We start from the raw sequence: 17,249 nt of genomic DNA, 5'->3' as shown, positions 1-17,249 counted from the left end.
TCACTCAGTCGCTTGAGTTGATTTGTGGAGTTGTGGTTGCCTACGAAATTGTTACATTTTTGGCACGATGGCTAGGGCTAGGAGGCTAGCTAATGTTGCAAGAGGTTTGTGTGTGGCGCTGTTTATCGTTTTAGATTGAATTGTAGTAGGACTCAACTGATCCGAGTTAATGATACTAGAGACTCGCGACTCATGGGTTAATTTAAAGATACGGGTGAAAGATCCGAGTGAATCACAACTCAAACAGGCTTAGTCTGGACTAAGGTGGTTAATGACGTTTAGTAGCACGTGAACGGGCACCTGCACATAATTCTGTGGCGCATTGTGTTAAGGTCGGTGTTACATGGCAATTGGCTCCCGTGTTAACTGGTTGTGTTGATGACGTTTCATGATTGATGAGTCTTTGACAGATGTGGCCGCTTGCAGATTTGTCACTTTCTGATATACTAGAGATGCACACAAATATGCATGACATGTTTAAAAGTCAAAATTGTATGTAGCACTGAATATGCCACCCAAAAAACAATATGCCACCCAAAAAACCAAAAACACCTAAATAGCATAAATTAACTTCAGGTGGGTATCGAACCATGAATAAATTGACCTGATTGCTTGGCAGTCAGACGTCTATCCACTTGCGCCACGAACCAGCTGACAGCATTCAGAGAAATTTACTTTAGTTGTATGATTAAAAGAAGTCAGCTAACGTTGTTATAAGTGGAACAAGTTAACATAGCTGTTCATGTTGTCTGGCTACCATGTTATCATGCTACCGTTACCCAAGCCATTTAGTAGGCCTTCAAAGTATATGGTTAAGTTTTACAAACGTTTCACTGAGGTTAGGCTGTGGCCGCCCATACCTGATGTGTCATGAACGTCAGTAAATAAATAAAATAAAAATGTGTTGCCTAATTGTGTATCCTTTTGTCCAGCCTATTCTTTTAAGAATTCAGTTCATGAAACACAGGCATTGAAACGCACACTGCAATGGGCAGGATAAGTCTATAACGTGTCCATATTTTACACAAAATTTGCGCACAGGGAGAGTCAAAACTCTTAGGCTTATAGGCTATTAACGTTAATGTTGCTGACAAGTAGTGGGTTTGATGTTTTTTTGATATTTTATTTCCCAATTCACACATTCGTGATCCTGTGGTGCGACAGGTAAATGCCTATACATTGCCTTTTCACAAGGTTCAATCCTCCCCATCACACTTTTTGTTTTATTATTATTTATTTATTTTTAGACCAACGCTTCCTCAATTTAGGCTACAGATACTAGGTGGCCACAGAGAGCCTGACCAGCAGTCAGTGAAATGTTTGAAAACTTAACCATGATACTTTAAAGACCTACTGACTTGGGCAACTGCTGTAGCAAGACAACATCATCAGCCGTGTTAACTTGCTACAATCATCAGCTGACTTCTTCTAATTGTATAAACTAAGTCAAATAAATTTCATTATGACTTATCAGCTGATTCGTGGAGCAAGTACGTAGATGATTGGTTACCATGTACGAGTTTCATTTAGGAAGCAGGTTCGATACCCAAGTAGAGTTATTATTAGGCTATTTGTATTTATTTTTGGTGGCATATTCATGGTCCAGTGCATGTAGCAGACAATTTTGACATTTAAATATGTCATGCATATTTGTATTTGTTCGTCTCCAGTTTCCATCAGAAAGTGACAAATCTGCAAGCGGCCACATCTGTCAAAGAAAAGTCATCACTCGTGAAACGTCACCATCGCAGCCAGTTAATACGGGTGCCAGTTGCCATGTAACACCGGCAGATGACAGCCGCCGTTCCGCAGCAGTTATCAGTCCCCTGTCCAAGAGTTCGAATCTGGGTTAAGATTTTGACAACAATATTCACATTGTTGTTTACCTAAGTTTATCTTTTGTGCAGATCATATTATCAAAATCAGAATCAGCCTTTTTGGCCTGGTTTGCGTAAAGTAACAAGGAACCCCCCCCCCTCCATGAAAATCAAATGACTCCTCAAAAAGTGTGCACCACCTTATTATTATCTGCAGGTGTGTGACTTTTACTTACGTGCACATGGCTGCAAATTGACTTTTCATTTATGTATTTTCTGCCTTAGGCATTTTAAAATATGGATGTATGGTGGTTAAAAGTGTAAATATCAATTAGAAACCTAAATATATTTATAATTATTAATTTGCAAACAAATAACTGGCGTCAGTGACGTCTTTGACATGAAGATCCCCGGAACTATGCTTCTACTAGCATTCTACCAAAGATCGAGAGTGCCATCTAGGAAAGGATGTAATTCTTAAAAAAAGAGTACGATAGTGGTTGCGAAAAACGTGGGTTATAGTCGTCTAAGCCTCTATTGCGTAGCCTGTTAAAAATGTCGCCAGATATTAAATCGGCAACAACATTGTTTTCTTCAGAAGCCTACCCAAGGCTACAGATTAATTCTGAACAGTTATTTCTCTACTGGCTCAATTATCACACCACTGTTTTGATTTGCGTAGTTGCGTTACTCCCAACACTGACAATAATGTAAGTCTACAGCAAATTTCGATTTCGATTTTCGTTACCACCATGTATTCAAGCCTTAAGCCATACCAAGAAGCCTAAATCGAGGTAATGTTTAATTATGCATGATTTATTTTGTTATTGAATTCGTAGGCTGGGATTACTCTCGGCAACAATTATGTTTAATGGTAGCCTCCTGCTTTTTCAGAAGGGGCGGCAGGCAGAACGATGTACAGTGGCAGAGCGACGCACAGTGGCTGAAAGTGGTACTAAAGCTTCACGCAGCTTCATGCCTCGTAATGCACGACTGAAGTGGTCATTTGAAAGCGATGCCCACTGTATATTCAAGTGCCCTAGCTGGACTGTTGACGTATGAACCAGAGGCCAATGCGACATCTTTAGTATGTTTATGTAGCCAAAAGCAGACTATGTTTTTGGTTTGGTGCTGTGAGTAAAAATGGTTTGTTATTAAAAAATAATGGCGTGTACACAGCCTAATGTGCAAGAACATTTTAAATGGTAAATGCCCTCGAGGAAGAGTGAAATACTAGTCCTATTACTACTCTACACTGCCCCCTTCTGGCACTTGGTGGTACACACAGTACATAATATGAGTTGTAACAGCGGCGGCTGGTTGAGTCCCACACACACACACACACACATCATTCCCCGCTGTATCGTCTTTTTTAAGTATATATGTTTTTAGCTTTTCGCCTTTATTAAGTCAAGTACATCCTCACATCCTGGTCACAAACTGTTCAACCTCCTTCCCTCTGGTAGGGGATACAGGGCACTGTTCACCAAAACCAGCCGACTTAACCCTCTAGGCGCCAAGGTCGACTTTAGTCGACAAGATGCGGTACTGAATAAAACGGCCGATTTTGTCAAATAGGGTGTCATATTTCGTTCGACCTCCACTCCACTAGATGGCAGACATGTCATACGTCATCTCCGAGTCCAAAAAAGGGCATGCTCTAAACAAAACCTTCGAGCTACAGCGCATTGAATCAGAGCTAGCGTGCGTGTGAGCCACTTTATCAGAGCGATATTGTCAACGTCAGCGAGTATTTGCATTAGATTATCGTCTAATGGCATCAAAAAAGTTTACCCGAAATGAAGTGTTGGGTCTTCTATTCGCGGACCCTGATTCTGAAGGGGAATATCTGCCTTCAGAAAATGACGGTGATTCGTTTAGTGAGGCAATAGCGGCGAGTTACAGCGATTACATCAACGTTTTTTGGTATATCCAGTTTTAAATATTTTTTTTCCGAAGTGTTTACAACTTAGTGTTAACTAATAATTGTTGCAAACTGGACTACGAACAAAATATTAGTGCATTGCTGGATCTACATCCTTATGCATGCTTCCTGCCAGGACTTTTACGGGCTTTTCCCAAATCACAGAAGAAACGTCGATGCAGCGGTATAGTAGCAGATAATCAGGCAAGTCTTATTTAAATAAACTCCTGTTGCACTTACAAACTTTCTAATGCCTTGTTATTGGACTAAAGGTCATAGTTGTACTACTGCAGAGGGCATTATTAGTGGGGTAATTTACGAGATAAAAGTTGGTTCCATCACGACTGCAGAACGTCATTAGTTTCTGACAGCGCTACTCGACCAGGGTTCGACCAAGGGAAAAAAGGTTCTGGGAGGGTGTTTGGCTCGGGGTCATGGTGCAAAGGACCCTAGGGTGAAATTACTCCGAACCATCGCTTTAAGATTACATTGAGATGACTGACTTACATCACAATAAACAATACAAATGAAATATAAGCAAATACATTACTTATAAGCATGTACTTTCAGTACAATTCAATGAATTGCATAGATGAAACAACAATAATGTTTTTAACATCATTAAGCAGTGTGCTTATCTATTTTACACTTCCATTTACTAAAACATTTTCCTTTTTAACCTTTTCAAGGACTATTTTAACATATTGCATTGTAACATGACTATGAATTTAAAATTACAACTAACTTATTCAAAATATACATGTAAAACTCAAAAGCTATGCATTTGTAATGCATCTGTTTTATAACTCATTAGCATCCGCTATTACATCAAACTGAATGCTAAAATGTAAACAAGTTAAGCGCCATGCATCTCGCATGGTTCAAAACGCTACTAACGGCTCGGCTGACTAGGCTACCATGCTGCGCCAGCTAGTTAGGGCTTTAGCTAGGATTTAACATTGAGCACAATGACACGGCTTGTACCAAAGTGGCAGGAAACATTAAGATTCTCGTCAGAGATTAAACATTCTATTTAACTATGATATGGCATACCAAGGTTTCATACAAACATTGAGCACTGTCTCACTCATACTCCGATTGTTTTTTATGAATTACATCCTTTCCTAGATGGCTAGTAAGAAACTAGCAAAACGTGCTTTACTCACCGGAGTTCCAATTTGCTGTAAACTCGACAGAATCACTTTTCTTTCTTATTCAAAGTCAGACCTCTCAAGTCTCACGCATTGAGCGTGAGACACACACATTTCAATGACTTCACACGCTCACACGCCACACATGGCATTTCTCACTCCGAGAAATTATTAACTTGCCCGCACAGAAATTTCTAAGGGCTATATTTTACAAAACACAACGTTGCTGTCTGCGCTCATTCAGCTCAGAGAGCTGTTGTTCAGTTACTAACCTATCGGGCAATCAGAAAATAGGATTTCTCAACCAATCAGGAAATAGTTTTGTTTTGATGTGGGTCCGCAACGCGGAGACTGCTGGTCCACGGAGTCGTGGAGTGAGATATAGGCCCGGTGCTTCGTCTGATAATTTGCTGCGCAGTTGATCAAGATACCACGGACCGACAAAAAAGAAAACAAACGTTTCTGCTATCGATGTCATTAAACATGGAGCCATACAATAAAGTGGTGGTATGAGCGTTAATTTAATGCAGGCGTCTGCGCGAGAGAAACTGAAACTAATCGATAACGTTGGTATCAAAGCTCCGCTTCAACCTGTTGAATGCTATTTAATTGTTTAACAACACTTAATAGAACAACGTTGATTTGTGGAACTTCCATAGAAACAGAGCAGAGACTGTATAATACACTGTATAGCACTAAGTATTGTATAGTCAAATTTGAATATAACGTGGCCAAAAGCTATTGTATCCATCCCTGAGCATGACTGTCCGCTTCTTGTTCTCGGCGATATCAACATCCACTTAGATGCCCCAGGCTCAGCGGACTTTTTGGCCCTGATCCACTCCTTTGACCTCCAACTGGTTCAAAGCCCACCGACACACAAAGCTGGCAAAGAGCTTGACTTGATCTTCACTCGGAACTGCAGCACAGACACCCTCACGGTGACGCCTCTCCATCTTTCTGACCACTTCTTCATCCAGTTCAACGTCAGCCTGACAGAACAGCCTCCGGCTCCTCAGCCGATGGTCACGTTCCACCGCAACATCCGGAACCGGTCTCCAACGCACTTTTCCTCTGTGGTTGCCTCCGGTCTACCTCCACTCAACACCTTCTCCTCTCTGGAGGTTAATGAGGCCACAGACTCGCTCTGCTCCACACTGTGCTCGTGTCTAGACGAGCTGTGCCCTCTTACCACAAGGCCAGCTCGATCCACACACTCTCATCCATGGCTAAATGATACCCTCCGATCGCAGCGCACCAAACTCAGAGCCGCGGAAAGGAAATGGCACAAATCCAAACTAACTGATGACCTCAAAAACTACCAGACACTCCTGACCTCCTTCTCAGCCAGCATCACTGCTGCTAAGACGGCTTTCTACAATGACAAAATCAACAGCGCTACAGACACTCGAAAGCTTTTTTCAACCTTCAAATCGCTACCCAACCCTCAGATGCCTCCTCCTCCATCCAGCCTTACTGCAGATACCCTCGCCTCATTTTTTACAAACAAAGTGGCGGCAATCAGCAGTCAATTCTCTACATGCCCACTCAACGCATCTGACTCAGATACCGCACTCCTACAACCTCTAGGGACTGCTAGATCATCTTTTTCAGCATTCACGCCTCTCTCCGAGAATGAAGTATCTAGACTCCTGACATGCAGCCGTCCTACCACATGTTCGCTGGACCCTATACCTACGAGCCTACTTCAGTCCATCAGCCCGACCATCGCACCAGCTATCACACACGTGATCAATGCCTCGCTAACCTCCGGCACATTTCCAACAGCGTTCAAAATGGCCCGGGTAACACCGTTACTTAAGAAAGCTTCTCTCAACCCTGCTCAAGTCGAGAACTACCGCCCTGTCTCACTCCTGCCTTTCCTATCCAAAGGCATTGAACGAGCAGTCTCCAAACAGGTCTCTGACTTCCTTTCACAGAACAACCTTCTGGATCCAAATCAGTCTGGGTTCAAAAGCGGCCACTCTACCGAAACGGCTCTGCTGTCTGTAACAGAAGCCTTAAAAGAAGCCAGGGCGACCGCTCGGTCATCAGCACTCATTCTGCTTGACTTATCGGCTGCCTTTGACACGGTTAATCACCGCATCCTTCTCTCTATACTCGCTAACATGGGAATCTCCGGTTCTGCTCTCTCCTGGTTTGAATCCTACCTCACAGGACGCTCGTTTAACGTATCATGGCTTGGTCAGCTATCTGCACCTCACCATCTCACCACAGGGGTCCCCCAGGGCTCAGTACTGGGCCCCCTTCTCTTTGCTATCTACACCACCTCCTTGGGACAGATCGCATGGCTTCTCATACCACTGCTATGCAGACGACACACAGCTCTATCTGTCCTTTCCACCTGATGACCCCTTGGTTTCAGCACGGATCTCGGATTGCCTCTCAGACATGGCTACATGGATGAAGGCACACCACCTCCAGCTGAACCTCTCAAAGACTGAACTGCTGGTCCTCCCAGCTAAACCTACCATACACCACGACATCAACATCAAATTTGACTCCCTGTCTGTTTCACCTACCAGGACTGCAAGAAATCTAGGAGTTGTTCTCGACAACCAACTAAACTTCTCAGATCATGTTGCCTCAGTCGCCCGGTCATGCCGTTTCGCACTCTACAATATACGGAAAATCAGGACTTACTTAACTCAAGATGCCACCCAACTTCTGGTTCAGGCAATAGTCATCTCACGACTCGACTACTGCAACGCCCTCCTGACAGGTCTCCCAGCCTGCGCAGTGAAACCACTTCAGATGATCCAGAACGCGGCGGCGCGCCTGGTCTACAACCAACCCAAGAGGGCACATGTTACCCCGCTACTCATCCAGCTACATTGGCTACCTATGGCGGCCCGCATCAAATTCAAGGCTCTAACGCTTGCCTACAAAGTAGTCTCCGGTTCTGCTCCCACCTACTTGAATGCCTTCATACAGACATACGCTACCTCCAGACCGCTGCGCTCCTCAGACGAACGACGTCTAGCTCTACCTCCGGTACGCTCAGGCCAATCCAAACTTTTCTCATCTGTTGTTCCTCGTTGGTGGAACACACTGCCAGTTCCTACAAGGGCAGGGACATCCCTCTCCATTTTCAAAAAACTCCTGAAGACCCAGCTCTTTAGAGAACATCTCCTCTCATAGCAACACTTACAACAAGTCTTGCTGATCCTAGCACTCACCAGCCGTCTTAAACGCTGTAACTGTTAAAAACAGCACTCACTGATGCACTTATTCTTACTGTACTTATTCTTATGTTTTTTAAATTGTCCTAATATTGTTGAGAATTGCTCTAAAACTTAAACTGTTTACCATGTTGTTAGTCGCTTTGGTTAAAAATGCGTCAGCCAAATGTAATGTAATGTAATGTAATGTAATTCAAACATGCAACTTTTCATGAAAATTCTATAATCCAAGATGGCCGCCACCATATGACGTCATAATATGCAAATTAGATATAAACATTTAATCCCTACATAAACTTTGGGTCATCCTTAATATTTCTCTAATTTACAGAAAGTCTCTATCTCTTATCACTTTTAAGGTATAGCCTTTTGAAATGAAGATGTCAAAATCAAATGTTTCGAAAAAAAACCTCTGGCGCCTAAAGGGTTAAAGACAGCTTCTTCCCCCAAGCAGGCTCTCTGTTGAACACCCAGAAATAGCCCCCACCCCACTAAACAAAGTCTATCAACATTGTTCTGCCCATCTAACTCACGTTATTAATACATTATCATTGCACTGAACTGCCCTGCACTATATTTATATTTAAATCTTAAATCTCAGTCTATTCATATATTGCACTATTCCTACCCTCTCTGTCAACTGTATATTGTTTCTTGCCTGTGCCTGTTGAGGTGTCCACAACCATAGCAACCTTGACAGGGACAATTTATACTGCCCAATCCCACCGATAATGTTCTATTTATTGCAAATGTACATACTGTAATTATGACCGCCACGCAGCGAAGCGGCGGTCATATAGGTTTAGTCAGATTTGTTTTTTTTCTTTTTCGCATGGCCAAATTTCCGTCAAGGATTCCCGGGACACTGAAAGACCGGGGTACACGAAACTTGGTGGGCATGTAGCCCCACATGGATAGCATGGAACCATCCTTTTTTGTTTTGATCTGTAGCCCCCCCTGCTGGACTGAACCCCCCGAAAGGAGGGTAGGGCAGACACAGTTTTCTGTGAATATCTCGAGAACCGTAGGGTTTAGAAAGACCTTTTATTTGTATGTTGATCTTAAGGGGCCATGTCATTCCATAACCACTCATTTCATGTATAGTGCCACCTAGTTAAAAGCAAAAAAGTAAAAATTAGGTGTTGTAATCACAGGTATCTGTGACCTAACATGGTCAAAACTGCACGAAATTGGAAGTGTAGGATCATTATGACACCCTCTGAAGGCACGCCAAGTTTCGTGGAATTCCGTTCATGGGCGGCCATACAATAAATTAATTTATGTTACTGTACACCAACTGGCCTGTAGGTGGCCAGACACCGTTTTCTGTGAATATCTTGAGAACCGTAGGGCCTAGGAGGACCACCTTTTTTTGTATGTTGCTCTTAAGGGGCCAAGTCAACCCATCCCATTACCATTCAATTCATGTAGCGCCACCTAGTTAAAAATTAAAAAGCAAAACATTAAGTGTTTTAATCACAATATCTCTGGCTGACATGGTCAAAACTGAAATTTAAAGTGTAGGATCATTATGACACTCTCTGAATGCATGCTAATTTTCGTGGACTTTCGTTCATGGGGGGCCATACAATAAATTAATTTATGTGTACATTTAGTGACACTACACCAACAGAGTTTTCTGTGAATATCTTGAGAACCGTAGGGCCTAGGATGACCAATTGTTTGCGCATGTTTGCCTCCAGGGGTCATGTTAACCAATTCCATATGCACACATGTGCATAAACAGATATTCACACACACACATACATTCACAGTAATCATACGTATGACACATACACACACAGTAGATATATGTACGCATGCATGCCCATGCACACACACAGACACACCCACAAGCACATGCACGCACGCACACACACACACACACACATAAACACGTACACGCACAAATGCACACAATTCAACAATTTCTCAGAATTATGAACAGGCAAGATGGGGGTGGGGTTGTATAAAATGTATTTTACATGTGAAATCTATGAACTAATCATGTTTTGGTACTTGTTGTCTAGCAGATACCAGTGAGAATTGAGTGTGCATAATGCAATTCAGTGAGACAGTTAGAATCATATGCCTTTCACCTTTTGTTTTTAGCCAGCACCCTGACTTTGCTGAATTACTAAAGCTAAAAAGCTAAGCAGGAACAAAGTAGGAAATTAACCCAATTTGACAAGCGTGACATATTTTTGTGGAAAAAATGTGCCGGACTGGGCGTCGGTCATATTTTGTACCGCTTTGCGGTACATCTAGTTATTATATCTCTTGTTATTTCATTGTTACTGTGTAATCTCGGCTTCACTGCAAATGAGGACTACCCTCAATGAACCTCCGAGAATAAATAAAGATTGAATGAATGAATGAATGAGTGTTAAGCGAGTGTTGTACTTTAAGAGCAAAGATTAACCGGAGTCAATTTCCTTGTTTGTTTACGCAAACCTGGCCAATAAAGCTGATTCTGATTCTGAAGTATGACAGGAAGTAAGTGGGCTATAGCCAGTTTCACCACAGCGAAAAAGATAATGTATGTTGTTTTGGAAAAAAAGCATCTACTAATAAATTTAAATATAAACATAAACAAACATAAAACTACTTATTACAGTTTTTTTCAGTCGCTAACAAGCGTTTGTCCAACCAGTTGTCGCGTTTTCAAAACTCTAAATACAATTAGCACAGCATCTGTCTTTTTTTGGCCATACCATTCACACATTTCATGTCGTTTTCACACAATATGCAGTCAGTGAACACATTTCCACAATGCTTACATTTTCTTAACAAACAAGCTATACCTCCCAACAAAATTATGGATTGTTTTTGTAGTATTTATGAATGTTAACACACAACATCCCTCAACAGCAAAAACAATATTCCAAACCTTAGATACAGTATAAAAACCTCTGCTTCTGCAATGATATCAGTTCAAAAACAATATATCTCAGCTGATAATAAACAAACAATTGAACAATTGACACACAACTGATTTATGTTGGGTAAATTGGGCCAACCACAGCTGATTCCAGTCTGGCTTAGACTCAGTGGCAGGGGTTATTTATTTCTATTACATTGACACTTATACAGTAAAAGGAGGACTTTGAGGAGTGATGTTTTTGGAAACAGAAACAGAAAAAGACAAACACTGTAATGTCTGGACGAGGAAGAGTAAGAGCAAGGGGCCCAGGGAGAAGAGCAGGCCCAGTGAGAGATACAGTGAGAGGTGCAGGAGCAGTGAGAGATGCAGGGAGAAGAGCAGGCCCAAGGAGAGGGCAAGGTATGGTGTAAGAATGTGTGGTGGTGGCATTCCAAAGGCTGCAAGAACAGTTGTCAGTGATGAAATTCGTGCCACTATCATTGACCATGTAATCAATGTGATGTTGATGAAAACATGTGGCCTAACCCTGAAGATCGCAAATATTAGATACAGTAATTTTGTGCTTTTTTTGTTTTGTTTTTTTGTTTAGAATGCTCATGTGTTTCATGGATATTTTGTTCACTGTAAGCAATACTGTAAAAACTTTTTCTGTTCTATCATACTGTAAACAGTATTTCTACTGTACGTCCTGAAATAAACTAGCCTAGAAATCTAGACGCACCCTAGCGGCGGCAAATTAATTTGCTCAGCCTGTACGTCTAGTAGCAAACCATAGGGATTTCTATTGGCTGACGCCGTGGACGTCATCCAATCACAGCGCTCTATTTTGTTAGAGAGTCTTAAGGTGGGCTTAACAGGATGACGACAGTCCTGCGACGGTGAACAACAAGGAAGGTGGCTATGGCGAACGAAGAGCGGTTGTTTGAATCGGCGTTGGCGTCAACTTGTGGAGTTGGACTTGTGCTTTTCTTTGAAAGTTGAGCAACACAATGCACTTAAGTCATTCCTTTCGAAGAAGGATGTATTTGCCGTTTTGCCGACCGGATACGTCCTCCTGCTCTTTGTTCTGATTGGTCGTAGCGCTGGCCTATTGCATGCCTAGGCAGTTTGAAAGACAATTCTCTGCCCGCCCCTTGGATTAAGCGAGGTGAATGGGTCGATTCCAGACTATACATTTCAATGATATAGGATGGCCCGCCAGGATAGAAGTAAACAGTAAAGGGAAAAAAATGATTAGCTTTTTACTGGAATACTTTTAAATGTGAACATTACATGTGGACATATGGTTCCCAACCAAGAAATTTAGTGTAAAAAACGGTGGATTGCATGTTTTGCATGCAAATACCTGTAAAACTGAAACATAAAAGCCTATGCAGTTGTTGTAATGTCAACAATAGCCATTATTTTGAAACCTGATGTACTTTGATTGACTGCATGTACCTTGTGAAATGAAAACAAGTGTTATTCTTTGACAGAATAATTTAATTTTGAGTCAGATTTCCAGTGTGCAGAGAAAAATATGTTCTATTTTGAAATGAAGAGTTAGAAGAGAATGAAAAAATTATCCATTTGGCCAATTGTGTTTTGTAGGTGTGAGTCTGTGTTAAGAGTTTAGAAAAAGTATCTGAAGTATGGGTAAGTGCTTGTTAGAGATTGAAAAAAAACTGTAATTGGAAAGATTCTGGCACTTGGTATCCTAAACACAGTACTGTACGTAATGTGAGTGGTGGAGATGGTGGCTGGTTGAGTCCTACTGTACACACACACACACCATTCCCTGATGTATTGCCTTTTCTTCTGGTGCAGGTTCAACAACTTAAGACTCACTGGACAAACCATCAACAGCGACGGTCTCAGTTCCCTGCAGTACCGTGTCGTGAGTGTCGAGAAGAACCCTCTTTACACGAACGTCACAGTGGACATCGGCAGCCCATGAACTTTTGTCAAACAGCATGATGCTGCTGCAATAACCTGTTTTTGGTAACCATGCCAAAATTAAATGGCCTACATGTAGACAAGAAAACCATCTGTACACACTGCCACACTACACAAACAGACTTCACACCCACAAATATAAAACACCTTTGCCCAAAGTGCAAATTTCTCATGCCCACAAACAACAACGAGATAAGATACAGTGGAAAACTGTTCATTAATAGCATCACATTTACATTGACACACCCTGCTATACTGTAGCTCACTACCTAAAAACCTATCCATTTCATTACACCACAACTGATGACATTGAGGAACATTTCTTAGATCTGAAATCAATCATTGTGACTCATACAAAAGACTACAACATAATTGACCTTAAACCGTGTGACTTTAAGCCTATTGACACCCTCGAAATCCTAGAAATTTATTTTTTAATATTTGTTTAAAAAAATCTTGTTGAAGCAAGTGCATTGTACTTTTTTTTTTTAAACTGGTTCATACAATGTATGTTTATTATTGCATTGAACTCCTAGAAACTACTGAATAGAACATTGGAAATTTTTTTTTTATTAAAGATGTAAAATCTAGAAATATTTTGGTATGTTTTCTTTACAATTTTTAGTTCAATATTTGTTTAAAAAAATCTTGTCAAAACAAGTTGAAGGAAGTACATTGTATTTTTTAACTGCTTTATACAATGTATCTTTATTATTGAATTGATACTTGCTGATGAACATTAAAAAGCTGAATTCATTGATTTGTAATTTTGTGGCCCCTATTTTGCACCCTGGTGGTGTTAAACTCATTTTCCACCTGGTGGAAAGTTTTTATTTTCTTATTTTTGCATGAACTATATATGTATATATATATATAGCTTGCTTTCAAATATGTGCAAAGACTTAAAAGAGACTTGATTAAATATCTAACATGTTTTATGTAGTCATAAAAACACAAGGAATCACAATTTGCTCCCATTTCCCTTTGTCACTTAGTGAGTGATGCAGTCTAATTCGAAGACACTTTACCTAGTCTTGTTACAAAAATATCAAACATGTATGCCCTGCAGTTATTGATGAAAATGGTGATGTGAAAACCAATGAATACCAAAGCCAAAAAAAGAAAGCAGCATACACATTTCATTGCTACTCAAATCCTTATAAATAAATTAGATATGAGCTGAATGTCTCAGTAGTCTTAAACAAATATTATTCAAATTTAAAGCTAACCTTACCCGATAAGATTTGTGTAAAGCTGGCCTTGCACTACAAGACTCCAGAGTGTGAGACTAGATTATGAGCAAACTAAAACAATGGAAGAGACATAAACAACATTAAGCAATCCAAAATGTACAAGCTCAATTTATAGAGCTATTGAATAGGCTAAGCACAAAAACACTTTAATGGCATGAAATTACAAAGACCCAATTAATATAGATTTTGTAGTCATGGGACCAGTGTAGAGGAGCCATTGTAATTAGATGCAAATATCAAGGAAGTAAGAAAGCCTGTATATAGTCAGCTAAGAAACATGTTGCGCCCTCTTTCATGCTTTTGGGCTAAGCCTACAATGGCTCAGCAAGGAACTAAACATAGAATTATTTCACTTTGCTTTCAAATATGTTGAAATACTTGAAAAAGACTTGAAATATCTAACATGTTTATGTTGTCATAGAAATAAAAACAAAACAAAGAATCACATAGGCCTAGCAGTTATATCTGGGGAATGTCAATCAGCATTTCTTGAGTGGTCAGCTTTTCCCTGCTGCAATTGTAAAAATGTTGTAGATGTGATATTAAAATAAATCATAGATTTGAGTAGTGTTTTCTGTTAAGACACATGTGTTGTGTGATGTCAAGGCGTACAATTTGCTTCTTCAGTATCAAAGTTGGGGATATGGGTTTGAATAGGCGGGGGTATCGGGCGGGGGTGTAAAACTGTCATCATTTATGGACACAAGAACCATATTTTCTTGAGAGGTCTAGCCATGTTGAATATGAATTTAAATATTTACATTGACAATTTCATTATAATGCGTGTATTCCCATTGGAAACCACTGTATTTGTTACAGATTCTTTGAGATGTCATACAACTATATGCCATTATGTACAGTGAATGTATTATTTAGTTTTCCAGTCCAGAAATAGCTTATCAATGAAATAATATACAACATACTCGCATATAATTTTTATATGGGGAGACTGTGCACTTTAATTAGTTCTTATGGCTTTAGACAACTGATTGGAAAAATTTAACTTGTAGTGTACAAGACTGTAACAGGATGACAAATTAAATAAATAATACATCTTCAATGAGTATATATATATATATATATATATATATATATATATATAGTTTTTTTGCCATGGTTTTACTTTTACCTTCAGTAACTGATCAGTCACATCCTTATGCGAGTTCAGTATACAGGTTCATGATGGTATTCCCTGCTTGGCCTTATGCCTGTCGCACCTCCTCCGGTGCCCTTCGGGTCAGATGCAAGGTCGTCAGCTGGTGCCACCTATCACCGATGTTTCGCCCCCTAGCCAGTACATCTCCAGGTGGGGGGGCAAGTGGCTTGTCAGGGACGTCTCCCTACCACTCCCTGCATCTGACCCTACTGGGGTGTCTGACCCCATCTACCATCCTTCCTCCTTACCCACAACTAAAAGCTAGCTTTCTCAGCCTCTTCTGCCAGCTCTTTGACTGCTCGCTGCAGCCTTGCCCCTGATGTTCCTGTGGCACGGAGGAACTGCATCACTGACCGGCCTACAAAGCCCCTGCACCCAACCTCCACTGGGTGGATGGATGCTGCCCAGCCTGCCTCCTTGCACTCCATTGCCAGCTCCGTGTATTTGTCCCGTTTCAGCTCATGGGCAGCTGGTATGCCCTCTGGTATGCCCTCTTCCCACGGAACGGGGAAGAGGGCATACCATGGTTCGAATCCCAGCTAGATCGCATGGTTCGAATCCCAGCTAGATCGCTAGTTTTATTTTTTTTCCATTCATTCAGTGTCATATTTGTGGATAATGCTTAAACGGACATCTATTAGACATACACTGGTGATGTTTTCAGCGATATCCGTTATATTGTCTCACTTGCAAACACTTCGTGAAAATGTAGCCTAAACCTGCACTATCGGAGGCAGAGCAGATTAAGAAGTAGGCAGGGTCTTGTTGAATATTCACAGATTTTATGCAAATATCCACCAGTTAAACAGCTCACCATCTAAACTGGAACACCGGCAGTTGCCAAGTGCAAGTAAAGCTAAACAGAAACAAAACAAAACCAAGACAAGACAAGACAGCAGCACGACCTACGCTGAGGGCAACGCGGATGGAAAAGCCGTGCTACCCTTCTCTATACCAATTTTCCCAATGACAACAGATGAGGACAGCATATCCATCCATCTACAGGGCTACAGAGAAATGGAGTTTAGCTAAACCAAGCACATGTTTATGGGGCGCCAAATGTAACATGCCTTATTTCATTGACAGAATGACCTTTGTGTGATGAAATACATATATATATTAATTACGAAACCATGTTACATCGTAACACCTTTTGTCACACAAACCAAGTGCACAAATTGGTTTGCATTGTGTCCACGAAACACTGAAGAGAGCACATCATTTCGTGGATGAAATTGACTGGTGGCCTTTTCCTTTTGTGGACATAATGCTGAATTCGTCCACAAAAGTAATTGTGTTGTGAAGGCATTCCGTCCACACAATAGTAACTTAATAACTTACGAAATGCATTCAGTGACATACTGTATGCTTTCATTCTGTGGACGAAACGCATAATAAAATCAATACATTTCGTGAGTCATCAGTTTACGAAATGAATTATGTGTCACGATCATTTCATTCGTGGACGAAATGCATAACAGAATCACGAAATCAGTTTTGTGACCTGCTGCAATACATTTCGTGAGTCAGCAGTTTACAGAATGAATTATGTGTCACAATCATTTCATTACGTGGACGAAATGCATAACAGAATCACCAAATCAGTTTTGTGACCTGCTGCAATACATTTCGTGAGTCAGCAGTTTACGGAATGAATTATGTGTCACGATAATTCCATTACGTGGACGAAATGCATAATAGAATCACAAAATCAGTTTTGTGACCTGCTAAAATGTATTTCGTGAGTCAGAAGTTTGCGGAATGAATTAGCTAGTGGGTAGCCTAGGCTACCATTTAGAAGTGGCCACTTCAGTCGCGCCTCCCGTTAGTCAGAGCTCCGTGAAACAAAGGAAAGCCCTCTATTTGGACGGGCAAGTAGGCATAGCGATTAGGCCTATTATGCGCGCGAGTTTGTCAGTTTCACTT

At 41.0% G+C, this 17,249-nt stretch overlaps 1 protein-coding gene across 2 annotated transcripts in view; it reads left to right on the top strand.

Annotated features, from left to right (window-relative positions):
* LOC143124956 (beta-1,4-galactosyltransferase 1-like) overlaps positions 1–13,681 on the top strand; it is a 42,626-nt gene extending 28,945 nt beyond the window's left edge. For both annotated transcript variants that reach the window (XM_076286559.1, XM_076286558.1), the window contains one exon: positions 12,786–13,681. In XM_076286559.1, coding sequence (XP_076142674.1) covers positions 12,786–12,915 — 130 coding nt within the window. In that variant the 3' untranslated portion in view covers positions 12,916–13,681. The remainder of the gene's footprint in view (positions 1–12,785) is intronic.
* Positions 13,682–17,249: the final 3,568 nt, after the last annotated feature.

The sequence above is a fragment of the Alosa pseudoharengus genome, unplaced genomic scaffold (assembly GCF_046254945.1).
Source record: "Alosa pseudoharengus isolate Yale_2024_CS ecotype anadromous, Long Island Sound unplaced genomic scaffold, YU_APseudo_1.1 YU_APseudo_1.1_scf_1, whole genome shotgun sequence".
In the NCBI taxonomy this organism is placed as follows: Eukaryota; Metazoa; Chordata; class Actinopteri; order Clupeiformes; family Clupeidae; genus Alosa; species Alosa pseudoharengus.
Note: the sequence above shows the minus strand (reverse complement) of the source record. Positions and strands in the feature narration are given on the sequence as shown.